We start from the raw sequence: 16095 nt of genomic DNA, 5'->3' as shown, positions 1-16095 counted from the left end.
TTAATTTGGATTTATTCACCATGAAGCCGAATTGTCTAGTTCGAAAATATTATATATGGAATTCAGGTATGACGAAAATTATAATACGCTTACAATGATTAATTTGTAAGCAGCTGATCTCGTCAACGTGGAAAGTCCTGTACGCCCACCATGTCCTTACGTTTGTTTTTCACTCATTATAATAGTTGATATTATCAGCATTTAGAATGAATACCAAATTTTGCGAAAATTGTCTCACAAACCAAGATACCAATTATGAGAGCAAAAGTTTCATACAAGGAGCAAAAAATTCAAAGAACAGCCGTAGGATGATCATGAAGAGTGCTTGACAAAAATCAAAAAAGAAATGCGTGGTTGGTGCGACACCTGTGTGATTCGAACACACGCTCCCGAAGGAACTGGCTGACTTTCCCGAATGGGACTAGCAGGCCAGCGCGTTAACCACTCCGCCAAAGTGCCATGATTTACAGATAAACAAAATGTTTTAATTTATATACGCAGTACAAAATTCACTGAATCACCCATATCCATCAACTATCAAACACAAACAGACGTGGTCTCTACAGCTTGTCTGGTAATCACTCTTCACTGCAGCAATTGTGAGTGAAGTGGGGTCAATCGTTATGGCGTCAGCTACCCCACCACAACTTTCGGGCAAGAACAGCTTTACCTCTGGACTTCCGCCACCACCGCATCTTCTCACTGAAAACCTCTCGCACAAAGAGCTACGGACCGCTCGTCACTTCTACAACGATACTCAAACCTAGAAGCACATCTGCAACTCCAGGCCAGTTTTCTGTATTCACATCAACCATGTCTGCCGACGCTGCTCCCATCTCCTTCACACGGTTCTCCAAAGCGCTAGAAGACCTTTCTGTTGAATCGCTCTACGCAAAATACTCGGAACTCACAAATCAACTCAAGCATCTCGAATCAAGCAACCAGCAACTTGAGGAGTTTGCGCGCGAACATGACGACAAGGACTGCTACGAGGCCCTTCTGGAAAACAAGCAGGTTATGAAGAGGTTCGAAGAGAGGAAAGAAGCCATCAAGCACGAGGTACAGGATGTGCGAGGTCTGCCATGGAAGCCAAAGGAAGAAGATGGAAAAACGAATGGAAGTGCACCTGCTGCGACGAACGGCGCGACGAGGCAAGAGGGCACCAACGGCACCACAGCGCAAGATGAGGGTGATGATGGTGTTTACCTATGATTAGGCAGAAACTTGCAAGACCAAGATCGACCACAAGCGACTGGAAACCGTGTATATTGGACACGCAAAAGTTACTATCCTCGTTGGTGGTGCGACAGGCACTGGGATATAGGGGAACATACAATCATGAGTATGTGCACATGCTCACTGTGTTTCAGATATCTGATTGATTATATCCTAGGCATTACTTCTAGCTTGCGGACACCCATGAAGTTCGGTGAGGTTTTTCCACCAACGAAAGATCAGTCTGACCGATAGGGGTGGCAAAACTCATTATACTGAGTGCTCTCATCTTGGATTTTTTTCGGAACATTAAGATCAAGGGTGATGCTAGGTCTTTTCGATTACGACATGCATTTTTCAGCAAGGGATTCCAGTCATCATACTTGCATGTGCATTTGCTAGACCCTCAGCGGCAATTCTTTTGATTTGAAGTAGTTATAAAAAAAGGTCCAAGTGCACCGGGGTCATGATGCAGGAACGTAGTGTTTGCCCTTGCGCACCTTGCTTGGTAGAGCTTATTCTGCAATATCAGTGCGCTTTGTGGATGCCTACTTAACAGAAGGTTGCAAATGAAGAAAGTCACACCACCACTGTACAGTGAGTAATATATAAATTACCGAAACAGGCATATCCACCGCTACAATGAATCAGAATTCTTCCCGACTATAATTGGCAATACCATGTCTATATGACAGCTTGTAAACCCCAGGCCACAAACGTAAGTAACTTACACCAGGGACCTCGTAAATCGTCCCGAGTAACCCTACGCGAAAACAAAGCTCGGGAGTTGGTCTGGGTGACAGCCCGCCGGTATCATTTAAACTTTGGCCGATCGCGGGATAACATAAAAGTCTAAATGTAAGCTACACGTTACAGGTCGTTACAGAACAACGACAAAACGTCAGGACACAATCAGCGTAAGCCACAAATAGAGTCCTCGGTACTTGCTGACTTGTTTCAATCGGCTGTCAGTCTTGTTTGTAACATCAGCTGTCACAGATGTTTTTTGGGGACACGTGAGTTGATGTCACGTGCGCAGCATGTCACTGGGGGGGTCTTGGCGTTGCGTATTCTAGAATGGCGTTTGTGGCGCACAACCAAGTTGTTTGGCGTTCTTATGATGCACGCACTATTATGTACAACTAGCACGTATAAAACGCCTATTAATAGGCTAGTCTAAATATTTCCAAGGCTAGTCTTGTAGCGGGTGAGTAGAGATGCTACACTGTTAGCGATGTTTTGTTTAACGTAGGTGACGAGGCGGCTCGAGTCAAGAACAGAAACATTTGTCACAACGATCGAAACTAGAACTTGCTTGGTCCAAGTTTGTTTTCAATTGAACCTCGGATGTTGTCTTAGTCCGTCTTAGCCGGATTAATCTGTAATGGGGAAAAGCTATGGAAAAAGCTATGGAGAAAAAAGGATGGCAATTCGGATAGTGCATAAGCGGCTGGCAGGTAAAATGAACCAATAACTAACTGGAACGAACTTAATCCTCCAGTCGGAAGTAATCACTCAATTATGTACAGCGCAGATAGCGCATATGCCGGGAATCTAGCATCATCACGCAGCTAGAAGGAATCAGGAGTGCATGCATCTAAGCCTATCACGACATTGCCCCCATGGGGGAACCGTACCGCCACGTAGGATTTCCATTCTTTATCTCTTAGGAGCTGCTCTCTTAGTGTTCGGGGGGAATGGCGGTCCCACTCCGTATTCTGGGCGCCCAGCACCACACCTACTTTACACTAGCTTTGCGATGTTCAAAAGCCGACGTGGAGAAAAACCCCGGATAGAGGAGAATCCACCTGCACCACTCCACCCACCCAACCTCGCAGGAACGGGCATTGGCGGGCGAACTCCGGAAGATTTGTAAGTAGTGTTCTATCGGTGTAATAGTGGAGATGTGCCAAGCGGTGTGGGAAAAAAGGTTCAAAGGTTGAATATTTGATGGATTGTTCAGAGATTGATATGGGCTCTTTTTTTTGAACCAGGGGCGCAATCGGCAAAAGTTACTTTTTTACGTACTGTTTAATGTTGGTTGGGTGGTAAGCAATTTGCTCCTTGGGAGACGAAAGCCGGTGTGCAAAGTAGCATTTTTTGAGCATCTTTTGTCCAGCATGCTCCTTACTCTAGACATGGGCTTGGTAGGTGGGCCGAGTTACATTGGCAACGCTCACAACCGCCTTGGCAAGGCTAAGTACTGCGTACAATCCAAGCGCTGTGGTTACCGCTACTCTTTAATCTGTGCGGCCGAACAAATTCCGCGAGTCGATCTAGAAGCTGACCCTCCTCCCACGTGTTTGCTGGCCACTGACAGTGAATGTTGTTTAGTGGAGTTGAGAGTGCTTAGTGGCAAAAAAGTGCCCTTGCTTATGGCCGGAGAGTGTTGCGTCAGTTATAGTTTTCATAACTGTAGATGCGCGTCCTTTGGGCGGCTCGCGTTCGGACCCGTTGGCTGGGCTGCGGCTCCTTACAGCGGCTCCCTGCTGTAGCACGATAATTGTGGTTTTGCAGTTTTGCGTGATTAAGGCGCAGAGCACAGTTGACGTCGGTGTAGGGACAATTTCTCGCGCCCTAGCTGTCCATGCGGCATCAATCAAGCAATGCCAAACCTCAAACCCGCTAAGTCCAAGTCTTGACTTGTGGGCGCAGCGGAGGCAGCCCTTCGACTGGTGGCACTTTTGCGCCACTGGCACCCATGCTTCTAGATTCCGGCCACCGGGTGTTTCATCGCGTGTTGACGTTTCGCTCTAGTGGAGAGACTAGCATCGGATAGGAACACTCGCGGATTCTGGTAAACACCCGGTGGGACTTTTTGGAGCAATACCGCCGAGATTGGGGCCTGGCAATCAGCGCAGCAGGCCATGTTTCTTTGTTCGGCGCAAGAGACGCCAACAGGGCTGCTTGTTGGCACAGTGTTGGTACGTAGTCGGCCGGTCATACATCAGACGAATTGACGTCGACGTCAAAACATAGTCGCCAAGCTAGCGGGTTAGGCGAATGGGGTGCAGCACATACCTGCATTAGGATTTAAGCATGCATATAGTAGTAGATTAAGGAATTGCCCAGCCTCACTTGTTTCTGCAGTCCTACGTGCCCTTTGCCGTGCGTTCCCCGCATTACGGAGAATTGCCGTCCGTGCAGTCGCGTCAATTCCCTTGAAACATCATGTAATTTAATATACCCACAACAACGGAACAATATGCCATACCGAGAGTAGACGCATGATGTGGATGATCAATTTCCACGCTCAGGAGATCTAGGTTCCCGAGCCCAGTCCTGAATCGGCCAACCCTCAAGCGGTACGTGGGCAAGGCGTGATACACGGCATGCCTTCTGATTCGTAGGCCCGACAGCATCGCTCCAGGTATAAGTATCTTATACATGCCCTCGTTCTAATAGTCATCCAGCTCACCAGCATCACATTCACTCATTCAACCAACCAACTACCAAACACCCCAAAAAACCAAACATGCGTTTCGTTCCCGACCTTAGCTTCTCGGCTGCTGCCGTCGCCCTTCTGGCTTCCACTGCTTCGGCCCAGAGCTGCAAGCTTCCCACCTCTTACAAGTGGACCTCCTCCGGCGCTCTTGCCCAGCCCAAGTCTGGATGGGCCAACTTGAAGGATTTCACCATCTCCAGCCTTAACGGCAAGCACATTGTCTATGCTACCAACCACGACACTGGATCCAAGTACGGATCCATGGCTTTCAGCCCCTTCGGTAGCTTCAGCGAGATGGCCTCTGCTTCCCAGACCGGCACCTCCTTCACTGCTGTTGCCCCTACCCTCTTCCGTTTCGCTCCCAAGAACATCTGGGTCTTGGCCTACCAGTGGGGACCTACCACCTTCTCCTACAGGACCTCCAGCGACCCCACCAACCCCAACAGCTGGGGTGGTGTCCAGACTCTCTTCTCTGGCAAGATCTCCGGCAGCAGCACTGGTGCTATTGATCAGACTGTCATTGGTGACGCCAACAACATGTACCTCTTCTTCGCCGGTGACAACGGCAAGATCTACCGTAGCAGCATGCCCAAGGCCAACTTCCCTGGCAGCTTCGGCACTGCTTCCACCGTCATCATGAGCGACAGCACCAACAACCTCTTCGAGGCTGTTCAGGTCTACACCGTCAAGGGTGGCGGTTACCTCATGATCGTTGAGGCTGTTGGCTCTGGCGGCCGTTACTTCCGCTCTTTCACTGCCTCCAGCCTCAGCGGTAGCTGGACCCCCAACGCTGCCACCGAGAGCAACCCCTTCGCCGGCAAGGCCAACAGTGGTGCCACCTGGACCAACGACATCTCCCACGGAGATCTTGTCAAGGTCACCAACGACGAGACCATGACCGTCGACCCTTGCAACCTGCAGCTGTTGTACCAGGGCCGTGCCCCCAACTCTGGCGGCGACTACGACCGTCTCCCCTACAGGCCCGGTGTCCTTACCCTCAAGAAGTAGAGCGTTCTTTGCTCGGCTCCTGGCGAGGTACCTTCATTGTAAATGAATTTTTGTGTGGGAGATTGTATATAGCTCAGTTTGTGGTGGAATTCGTATATATATTATTTTGGGCCACTGGCTTTGGCTCTTTGGCATTGCGCGAGGCATCAATTGATTCTTCAACCTATCTTTGAAAATCCATCTATCTTACCTTTTGAGTGACTTCTTGTGAAACATGACTCGATGGCTTGCCTGCCTATTGCAACTCCTTGGAGAAAATCCGCCCAACGCTGCTTATGCTGGTATATCTCGCTCCTGCACACTTCTAGATTCTTCCTCTCTCTAATCGCAATCTCCTGCAAGATGGCCATGCTCTTGGCAGATAACAACGGGACCGCCCCTTTGCACTGGGTCCAGGCCTCGTGCAGTTCCATAAACGCCCAAGCCATACCAACAAGGGCATCCCGGTGCACTAGCCACCGCATACTCGTCGCAACCATCCATTCCGCAAAAGCAGCTGACTCGGGCTCGCCCAGCGACACTGCCTCGCGCAAATTACACGGCTGCTGGTAGCCTGCATTACGACACAACTCTAGGCCAAGTTCCACGATGCCAACCGCCTCGCCATCATCAGTTCGGTGGACTTCGTCCATGCCTGCTACACCCGCGCCTTCGGCGCTGAAGCCAGCTTGAGACCGCAGAATACGAACAGCAGCAGATCCAAACGTGCTCGCCGCGCGGACAGGCACGGCCGGCAGGCCCTCGAGCAGCGCCGGCGCCGCGAACCACAGCGGGAGCAGACTGCCTAGATGCAATTTACAAAAGTCCAACTTCGGCACGCAGTCGATCGCAAGATCGCTCGACAGGCGCCCCGTGAGATGCTGCTGCGGGCGAAAAACCGGGTAGTGGGTAAGAATGTCCAAGCGCTCTGCACGCAAGCCGTCGTCGACATTGTTATCATCATCGGGTTCGGAGATTTGACCGGTAAAGTCCCAGTAGTAGGCTTGTTTTCCTGCATCGAGGAGGTCCGAAGCTGCGAGTGCGGCTGGTGGGGAAGCAAGCTCGTTGATCCAGGCGGTGACGATGCCCACTTCGTTTTCGGTGAAGCTGCCGAACATTTTACCTTCCCACGAGAGTTCTTTGATCAGCCGGCTTTGGGCGCTGTGGCCTTTGACTACCCAGGGTTTGCAGTTGCTGAGGTCGTGGAGGAAGTCTCGCTGCCATGTTGGGTCTTTGAAGGCGTTTGGCTCTAGCCAATCTACGAGGGAGCGTCTACCGATTTTGAGACGACTGTTACAGTGGATTTTGTGGGCGACGGAGCTTTTGGCTGTAAAGATGGCTACTACTTGGGCTTCCGTGTCGGTACGGGGAAACGGATCCTCGACTTTTGATTTGAGTGACGGGCTCTCGGGTGTCGTAGGTAAGCCCTCGGCGAGAATGTAACCAGCTTGTACACGTTTCCAAGCAACATGAGCTGCTTCTTCGCCTTGTTCATCTGCTACTAATTTCATATAGTTTAACACTGCATCCAGGGCCATGGCAGCATGGCCTGAATCTGCATTATCAATGGATATGTGAAGTTCGAAATAATACGGATTCAGGCGCAGTTCACGGAGTTCCTTGACGGTCTTCAGTAAATGGAGAGGCAGACTCTCGTACGCCAGGTTAAATCCCAGGACCTCGGGCAGGAAGTCATGTGGGAACAGAGATATCGTAAGTTGGGCCATGGCGGCCTTCCAACACCGCACTTCGTTCAATCTATGACGGGGATGAATGAAATCTTGCGAATCGGCCTCAGGTAACCTGGCATCAATGTCTTCCATCAACTCCCGGTAGACATGGACATGGTTCTTTGCAATATCCCCGTCTCCTAGTTCTTCTGACATAACCTGCCAAGCGTTCTTGGTGATCTGACGGTACTTGAATGGCGTGCTCATCTTATTGATGTGTCCGAGCCAAGCGCCATCAACATACTTGACAGGGGCAGCTTGCTTTAGCCACCATTTCGCCTCCTCTTTGTCTCCGAACATTTCACGCGGTTCTCCACCTCGCCGCCGAGCCAGGTACTCCTCCCATCGGTTAGTGACATCGGCATCTTTTGCTGCGAGAAAGTCTTTCAAAGTATCGGGTGAAAAGCGCTCGACAGATAGAATGGTGTTGTCCGGTTCCTTGATTGCGTCGGCAATCGTCGACGAGAGTAGTTCTAAAAGCAGTCCGCGACACTCGGGTATGATTTCAGGATGGTACTCCAGGTTGTGTAGCTTGTAGTAGAGCTGCTTGAATCTCGCTAAATCTTCGTCGATGACATCAGGTTCAACGGAATCCAGAGACTTGTTCAAACTGGGATCCGGAATGAATGGCTTGATGTCGCTGGTAATAGGTCTGGTAGGACTGTGTGGTGTTTCCAAGTCTTTTCTCCTAGGCCAGGTTCTCGCTAGACGATTCCGAACTTCATTGTATGCAAGAATCGCGAGGAATGCAATCAGAACGGCCGTAGTTGTTTGAAGAATATACATTGTGGCGCGGCAGTGTTGTGGTTTGTAATGTCTACAGGTACAACTGAACCCTCAAGCTGGCCATCGGGGAATGTTATACATTTATTTTCCATAGTCGGCCCAGATGTGGCGGAGGATCCATCTGCGGGTAGATGCGCCGCGCAAATCATGCTGCCAACGGTGACGGTGTACAATTCAGCTGGTACCCGCTCTGTCAATACCATCACGGACCCATACGATCGTAAGCTAGACGACATGAGGTTAGCCAGCACGCACCCCGCAATGCACAAAATGTCTATTTCTGCCACCAACGTTGTCCGTTTTGCACGTACTAGCATCTATATACTGATTTAGCGCGATCATCACTCAAAAAAAGCAGAGGCTCTTTGCATTCCTCCCATTCGCATTCACTCTGTACGGCATCACGTTTCCGAGAATGATTTTCCGTTGTCGTAGGCCAAGACGCGAGCAGGATAAAAGTAAACCTCGTCATTGCAGTCTAATATAGAAACTCGACGTCACATTGACTCGTCCTACGCTCCGCGGCGTAGTGCGCCTGTCTGCATACCATTGATTTTAACCACGCGCTTCGGTCTAGACAAAACGGCCGCGTCTCTGCCCACGTTGTGTTGTAAATTCCTCCACGGAACAATAATTGCATTATTCTAGCGGTCATGACGGAATCGACCGCTTTCCAGGGACTCACCCAGCACTTGGCGAAATCAAACTACGTCTTTGTATGTCCCTCGCCAGAAACTCAAGGCAGAGTAGTCCAAAAAAGACGCTCGAATGTCTCGACAGAAGATGCGCAGACTGCATCAGATTTCTTTGGGTGGAATTTATCATGCACAAGGTAAATTCCGTCATGCACTTTGAAGAATCCCATTTAAACCGAGACTAATGTACTCTCAGAGAAACACTGAAAAACATAATACCCGATGCAATTTTCGAGCAACTATGCAAAGCCTCAGCCATTGTTGACAACAACAACAAAACCTACCGCTCCACCATCCGCGTGTCAAACTTCTACCTACCTGACCCCCTAAACCACGACTCGGACACTACCTCGCTCTACTACATCCACTCTTCTTTCCCCGCCTCCTCAGATTCCGTATTCTTCGGCCCGGATACATATCTCTTTATCTCGTTCCTGCAGACCGTACCGCGGCATCTCCCGCAAGCGCCAAGCTCGGTCATCGATGTATGCTGCGGATCTGGCGCCGGGGCGATCCACATGGCACGAACGTACCCGCAGGCCAAGGTGTTGGGTCTGGATCTGAATCCTCAAGCACTCAGCTTGGGCAGTGTCAATGCGCAACTGGCAGGAGTGCAGGTTGATTTCTCCGAGTCAAATCTCTATGCTGCTTTGCCCGAGGAGATAAAGGGAAGAGGTGTTGATCTCATTGTGAGTAATCCGCCGTACATCGCTTCTAGCGTCGATGGCAAGGACTTGCCTATATATGCAGATGGTGGCGCGGGGTTTGGTCTAGACATCTCGATTCGTATTGTGGAGGAAGGTATCAAACTTTTGAGTTCGAACGGAATCATCGTTGTATATACCGGCGTCGCGATACCGACCGCCGACCCTGGACACGACGCTTTCCTGGAAAAGCTGAAACAAGTAGGAGATGGGGAACTTGCCGAGTATACGATTTTGCATCCGGATATGTGGCCTGAGGAGATTGGAAAGGGCGCGTATGCAGATGTGTGTAGGATACAGATCGTGGGTGCTGTGCTGCGGAGGAACGTGAAGAGTAAAGAGGAAACCAAAGCTGCGGCTCGCAGGCAATGGGCAGTATAATATATTGGGTGTATGGTGGAAAAACACTACCGATCATCAATCTCTGTATATATAAACTCGAATATCCCACTATTTAAACTCGGCCTCAGGATGCATGCCATCTGGAATCTCCAGCGCAGTTGTATACGCAGACCGATCAACCTGCTTCCCCCACACATCAGCAATCGCCGGCAACACACTCCTCCCCGCATACACCGCCTCCGTATTCGGCACCGGCCACGGCACAGACGTATTCTTGTTGTTCAGCTTGCCCGCATACGAAGCATTGAAATACATGTTACTCAGCGGTACCTTTCCAGACCACGCTCGCACCGCATCCCCCGTCTTCGCAGCTACAAACTTGAATACATTTGCGCCTACGTCCCAGCGGCCCAGGGTGTCGAGATCCCAGTTTGCCTGCACGGTGGAAATCTCGCTGTAGTGGTTGTAATACGTGTTGTCGGTTGTGCCGACGAGGCTGGCGGGCACGGCGTCTCCGAGCAAGATGCCCACGACGCGGTTCTGCTTGCCGTAGGTGTGGTTTTCGTCGAATGTGACGAGGACGAGGGTGTTGTTCATGAAGGTTTTGTCGGTTAGTAGGGGTTCGAGGAATTTTCGGGTCCAGGTTCCGGCGACTGTGACGGTGGAGTCGTGGCCTGGGAATTTTTGTCAGTATAGCTATTCAAGAGCGCTGAAAGCATGGTCTTGCGGCGGACTCACCGTCGCTGGTCATGTTAGGAGTGATAAACATCCACTGTGGTAATTTGTTGCTTTCCAGGTCCGATTTGAACATCGTCAATGGCTTTATCTTGGCTAGCCGGTCCGTGTTTTGCGCTACTGAATCGTATAACACAGCTGGGTTGTGTTTCCGTACATACATATTTGCTCCAGTTTTAGGGTTTGGATATGATTTTCCTTGAAAGCCAACAGATGGCATGTCTTCCTGGTACTCGCCCCAACTGATTCCTTTGGCCTCCAGTAAATCAACCAGCGTGGAGACGTTGGAAGGAATGGCGACCATGTTGTCGTGGTTGATGCCGTAGTAGTCACCAGATATCGCGGCTGCGTAGTTGGGCATGGAGGGATGTGTGACGGCGAAGTAGTTCGTCAGACTGATGCCCTTTTTCGCGAGCCATGCTAGGCTTGGGTCGCCGGCTGCGAGATCGTAGTCTGTGTTTTCAAGCCATATTATAGCGATGCGGTCGAATGCCTTGCCTTTGACCGTTGTCTGGGCGGAGACGGGGCTCAAGTTCGCCAAAAGGGCCAGCGAGAGGATGAACGGAGTTCTCATGGTGACAATGTAGATCTGTCAAGTATGTCAGGGTTTGGTTTACTACTTCATATTCATGGACCCCTATACTTACTCAAAAATACCACCGAGAGTAACCTCGGATCCCAACAAACATCTCAAGAAAGTTCGGACGCCGCCTGTCTTTTTCTTCCATCTTTCTGGTCACACGGCATCAATCGGCTCGCACTGGGATATTTCCTGCAGTAGTGCTAATATCACCAGAGCCAATAAACATGTTGATAATTCGCCCGTGGCATACGGTTAGAATAAGCGGTTCGCATGCGTACACAAGGCCAAGCTTTTTAGGAAGGTCGACAAGCTTTGTGTGGATCCCGCATTTGAACGTGCAGGGCTGATTGGACTAGAGGAGTTGGCGGGTATTGGAGGACGCACACAAAAGATAGAACATGACATGCGCACGAAAGTTGGTCAGGGGCCTTGAACGACATGTGAGTGGGGATCCCTGTGCATTTCGTACGGTGGCGAGGGAAGTCATGGATTTTCGTTTTTCTGATTCTAGGGACCATGGGAAATATGATGAACTGAGCCTTGGTTATTGGTTTGCTTCGACTCGACTTAGCAACGCTAGACGTTTTTGCATTACACGTTAACAGGACCTTTCCATATCCGAGATACTGGAGAGGAAGAGTTGGCAAGATACTCACCATGGGTTACGGCCAGAGTTTCCACATGAAGGACATGTCCGACACGGCTCCGCGGGAGATGCAGGAGCAGATTGGCCTGTTACACGACTCTAAATACGATGATATGAACTACGATGATTTCCCAGAAGAAGAGCAAGGGCAAGGCTGGGGTAAAGGGACCAGAAATACGCAATATGACAGGCGACGGCATTGGATCAAATCCATTTTCGTTGTCATTCTCCTAACATGCACACTCCTTGTCCTCACACACAAAGTTCTGATAAGCAAACCCTCGCCTCAGACATCACTCACGGCCTCCAACACAACAAGTATCCGGCCAGAAGAAGACTACATCCTCTCTCCAAGATGGAACTTCAACGCACCACCTACAACACGCGAACACACATGGATAATCTCAGACCACATACTCAACCCGGACGGTGTCTACCGCCCCATGACACTCATCAACGCCACCTTCCCCGGGCCCTTGATTGAATGCAATGAAGGCGACGAAATCGTCGTACATATTCATAATCATGCCAGTAACGCAACATCCATCCACTGGCATGGCCTGTATCAAAACGGGACAAACTGGATGGACGGCACCGTAGGCGTGACACAATGTCCTATTGCGCCTGGCCATTCATTCACTTATCGATTCCGTGTCTCAGGTCAATCAGGGACATATTGGTATCACTCGCACGCCAGCATGCAAGCGTCGGATGGACTGGTTGGCCCGCTGATAATCCACGGGCGAAACGAGGGGGAGTCATTGCAAAAGATGGCGTATACCCATGACCGCGTGGTCATGCTTTCAGATCATTATTACGATAGTTCTTCGGTTTTACTGCAGCAATATTTGGCACCTGGAAACGAAAACGACGAGCCTGTTCCGCAGGCTGCACTTATCAATGGGCGGGGAACACGCAAGTGCGATGACTTACCGGGGAGAGAATGCGATGCTACGGATCGGCGTAATGCGGTGTTTAATGTTTCTCCAGAGGCCAGGACAAGACTTCGCGTTATCAACGTTGGTGCATTCGCAGAGTTCGCGCTGCAGATTGATGAGCATGAGGTGTTTGTTACAGAAGTCGATGGCACGGATGTTGTACCGATGGGCATTCATCGTCTGAACATTAGTCCTGCACAACGATATAGCATCATTCTCAATCCACCGAAGCAAGAGCTGGGGAAAAAAGGAGCGTATTGGATCAGAGCGAGAATGGTTACGCACTGCTTCGCATACGAAGAACCCGAGTTGCAAGAGGAAGTCCGAGCCGTACTATCTTACTCTCCCCCTCTCAACACAGGCGACCAACAAATTCCAGCACCAGAAAGCAAAGAATGGCCGGAAATAATCGACGTCGAATGCCGCGATCTAAACACCTCCCTCCTCGTCCCCACCATCCCCATCGCAGCACCCCCCATCGACCCAGACCACACGCTCTACCTCCGCTCCTCATTCCAAACCCGCGAGTGGCGCCTCACCCGAGGCTACCTAAACGACAGTTCCTTCCGCATAAACAACACCGCGCCACTTCTTCAAACCCTACTCTCCTCTTACTCCTCCACTACCACCAACAGCACAGAAACACTCCACGATGGCTTTTCACCCTTGGTATCCCGGGAGAAGCAACTAACCTATCAAACCACCTCTCCCACATCAACAATCACCCTCTTGATCCAAAACTTCGACGATGGAGCCCACCCTTTTCACCTGCATGGCTACAAGTTCTTCGTGCTAGCTCAAGGACATGGGTATCCTCCTTCGCCCCTCCACGAGCAAAATTTCGACACGACGAATCCGCTGAGAAGGGATACGGCGAGTGTAGAGGCGTACGGGTGGTTACTTATTAGCTTTGTAGGGGATAACCCGGGAGTGTGGGCGTTTCATTGTCATATTGGGTGGCATACTGAGGCGGGGCTTATGATGGTGTTTGCGACAGGGGTGGAGGGGATGAGGAATTGGAGAGTGCCAAGGGAGGTAGATGAACTTTGTGGGGTGGAGAAGGGGATGGTGCCTGGGGATGAGGTGTGGGAGGGTTGGAGGGGGGATGGGGATGACGAAGAGTAGAGTTTTTGATGGAGAAGTGCAGGTATAGTTTGCTGCACAGGCTTAATAATTTATATCTTACATGTCGTAACGTACATTTCTTGAAACAGAATTGCTTGACGCAGTCTGTGATTCGACTTCTCCACTCATCTCCGTCTTCCGCTACGACTGCCCAACACCACCCACTGCTGCGGCGCAGTGCTCCCTCAACATCTCCCACTCTGATGCCGAGTCTCACCATGCCCGACAATATGGCAAACCCCGCCCTCACTCCCAGATACCAAACCACCTCTTAACCCTCCTCCTGCGAATACCATCCTCACCCACATAATACCTCGGGTCCTCGACATACTCCTCTCCCTTCTCCTCAGCCTCCCTCTGCCTCTCAAGCCTATACTGCTTCCTCTTCTCGATCTCCTCCGCCTTCTTCAGCCGCTGTTGCTGATACATTTGCGACGTGTGCTCCATGTGCATCTTGTAAACCTCCACAAAACGCGAGGACGACTCGATAGGGTGGCGCATAAAGTCCTTGCGTGTAGGGAGCAAATGGCCGAAACTAGTCTTGGAGATAAAATCCATGTACCATGCGGCTATTGCGAGGGAGACGAGAATGCCCTGCGAAGTGGGGTCAGCGGGGGTTGTATAGAGAGCGGTATGACGCAAAACACACCATTGTGATCCACAGGTGAATTGCGCGGTTATGCAAAAACCAGTGCGAAAAGGTGCCCTCGGGACTCATCATGTTGGGGTACTTTTTTGTTGCCATGCGCTTGCGGTCTTCCTCGGACAAAGGCGCTCCATAGACTCTGTTCTCCAATTGGCGATTGGGCGCGCGTTTGCTGTGCGAGGGCGGGCGATATTTATCGGGCTGGGGTATCACGGGCGTGCCTCTGGCCTGCTGTGCCTCTCGCCGTCTTCGAAACTCTTCGGAGAGGCCTTTTGGTGAGATGGACGAGGCATGGCGGCGGTGGGTTGCCGGAGCGGGGAGTTGAGCGAATGCACGGGGCTGCACTCGCAGGAGGAGAGGTCCCCGCGGGAGGAGGAAGCGTGGTATCGATTCGAGGGTAGCCATGGGGTGTGTGGGTGTGTGGGTGAGTTCACATGGTCGTGGGGATTCCAAAGATCTTCAGATGCGCGGAGAAAGCTCGGGCCGGCCCATCTTCATACTTCTTCTCTTCTTCCTTGCTTCATCTTTGCACATGACATATTTGACATACCCACGCAATACACATAATTCGGACCGCAATTCCTTCTAGGTTGTTACCAATGCCTTCCAATTCCCCACCCTCATTTGGATCCCAAGCCTACTGGGACGAGCGCTTCACGTCCAACATGGATCCCTTTGATTGGCTGGAGGAGCCCAATGCCTTGGATCCCTACCTTGTCGATGCTCTGGATTCCAGCCGTGCGGGTAAACCCGAGATTCTGCATATAGGCTGTGGAACATCACTGCTCTCTTTGCATTTGCGTTCCCACGTAGACCGCCCGGGCCAGATCCACAACTTGGACTACTCCGACGTGGCCATACAGATTGGCAAGGCCCGCGAGGAAGAAATATACCAGTATCAGAGCCAGCAAAAAGGCAATATTCAGGGTGTTCATGCGCCTTGTATGCGTTGGGATGTTGTCGATCTCCTCGACTACAAGTCTTTGCTGCGTGCATGTTCACGTGCCTCGTATTCTGTTGTAGTCGACAAGTCGACGTCCGACGCCATTGCTTGCTGCGACGATATCACTGTCCCAGTGCCATATCCCGTAGCAATCCGTTCCCATGATCCTATGCAGTTAATTTCGGCTGCGTCCCAGGAATCCATACACCCATTAGCTGTCATGGCAGTCAACTTGGCACTTGTCACAAAGCCCGGAGCCCGCTGGATAGCCTTGTCGTACTCGCAAGACCGTTTTGATGTCCTTGATGCCGCATCAGATGTGGTTCCTAAAGGTATGACGTTCCCGCATCCTGCTGACTTGTGGCGCTTGGTCGAACGCCGCGAAATCGACAATGTAGAATCTCAAGCACAGGTCGATGAGAATGACAGCTCTGTGACGTACCGGCCAAAGGTATGCAACGTTGTGTATATCTTGGAAAGGACTAATACACCGCTGTTCGTACGTGGGGAGCATATATGACATGATAGATATATAGACAAACCATATCTTACTTTTCCAAACTTGTTGTCTTTGC

The 16095-nt window shown here is 50.8% G+C and overlaps 9 protein-coding genes across 9 annotated transcripts; 6 read left to right on the top strand and 3 right to left on the bottom strand.

Moving 5' to 3' along the window:
- Positions 1–813: 813 nt before the first annotated feature.
- Positions 814–1212, top strand: COCVIDRAFT_17069 (hypothetical protein; the record flags this gene model as incomplete). Its single annotated transcript, XM_014699846.1, has 1 exon — positions 814–1212. The coding sequence occupies one exon, from the start codon at positions 814–816 to the stop codon at positions 1210–1212; it is 399 nt and encodes a 132-aa protein (XP_014555332.1).
- A 1594-nt stretch (positions 1213–2806) lies between these two features.
- On the top strand, positions 2807–3972 carry COCVIDRAFT_17068 (hypothetical protein; the record flags this gene model as incomplete). The annotated part of the gene is made up of 3 exons (XM_014699845.1): positions 2807–3087; positions 3335–3608; positions 3733–3972. The coding sequence occupies 3 exons, from the start codon at positions 2807–2809 to the stop codon at positions 3970–3972; spliced, it is 795 nt and encodes a 264-aa protein (XP_014555331.1).
- A 718-nt stretch (positions 3973–4690) lies between these two features.
- On the top strand, positions 4691–5668 carry COCVIDRAFT_102512 (glycoside hydrolase family 62 protein; the record flags this gene model as incomplete). The annotated part of the gene is made up of 1 exon (XM_014699882.1): positions 4691–5668. One exon carries the CDS (start codon positions 4691–4693, stop codon positions 5666–5668), a length of 978 nt encoding a protein of 325 aa, XP_014555368.1.
- A 158-nt stretch (positions 5669–5826) lies between these two features.
- On the bottom strand, positions 5827–8163 carry COCVIDRAFT_102552 (hypothetical protein; the record flags this gene model as incomplete). The annotated part of the gene is made up of 2 exons (XM_014699881.1): positions 5827–6575; positions 6630–8163. 2 exons carry the CDS (start codon positions 8161–8163, stop codon positions 5827–5829), a joined length of 2283 nt encoding a protein of 760 aa, XP_014555367.1.
- A 653-nt stretch (positions 8164–8816) lies between these two features.
- On the top strand, positions 8817–9943 carry COCVIDRAFT_102509 (hypothetical protein; the record flags this gene model as incomplete). The annotated part of the gene is made up of 2 exons (XM_014699880.1): positions 8817–8995; positions 9055–9943. 2 exons carry the CDS (start codon positions 8817–8819, stop codon positions 9941–9943), a joined length of 1068 nt encoding a protein of 355 aa, XP_014555366.1.
- A 69-nt stretch (positions 9944–10012) lies between these two features.
- On the bottom strand, positions 10013–11213 carry COCVIDRAFT_102572 (hypothetical protein; the record flags this gene model as incomplete). Its single annotated transcript, XM_014699879.1, has 2 exons — positions 10013–10578; positions 10643–11213. 2 exons carry the CDS (start codon positions 11211–11213, stop codon positions 10013–10015), a joined length of 1137 nt encoding a protein of 378 aa, XP_014555365.1.
- A 768-nt stretch (positions 11214–11981) lies between these two features.
- On the top strand, positions 11982–13931 carry COCVIDRAFT_102569 (multicopper oxidase; the record flags this gene model as incomplete). Its single annotated transcript, XM_014699878.1, has 1 exon — positions 11982–13931. One exon carries the CDS (start codon positions 11982–11984, stop codon positions 13929–13931), a length of 1950 nt encoding a protein of 649 aa, XP_014555364.1.
- A 246-nt stretch (positions 13932–14177) lies between these two features.
- COCVIDRAFT_102620 (hypothetical protein) lies at positions 14178–14982 on the bottom strand (the record flags this gene model as incomplete). The annotated part of the gene is made up of 2 exons (XM_014699877.1): positions 14178–14525; positions 14581–14982. 2 exons carry the CDS (start codon positions 14980–14982, stop codon positions 14178–14180), a joined length of 750 nt encoding a protein of 249 aa, XP_014555363.1.
- Positions 14983–15176: 194 nt separating this feature from the next.
- Positions 15177–16040, top strand: COCVIDRAFT_102477 (hypothetical protein; the record flags this gene model as incomplete). The annotated part of the gene is made up of 1 exon (XM_014699876.1): positions 15177–16040. The coding sequence occupies one exon, from the start codon at positions 15177–15179 to the stop codon at positions 16038–16040; it is 864 nt and encodes a 287-aa protein (XP_014555362.1).
- Positions 16041–16095: the final 55 nt, after the last annotated feature.

This window comes from Bipolaris victoriae (assembly GCF_000527765.1).
Source record: "Bipolaris victoriae FI3 unplaced genomic scaffold scaffold_56, whole genome shotgun sequence".
NCBI lineage: Eukaryota > Fungi > Ascomycota > Dothideomycetes > Pleosporales > Pleosporaceae > Bipolaris > Bipolaris victoriae.
The sequence above is the reverse complement of the archived record's forward strand: the minus strand, read 5'-3'. Positions and strand labels throughout refer to the sequence as shown.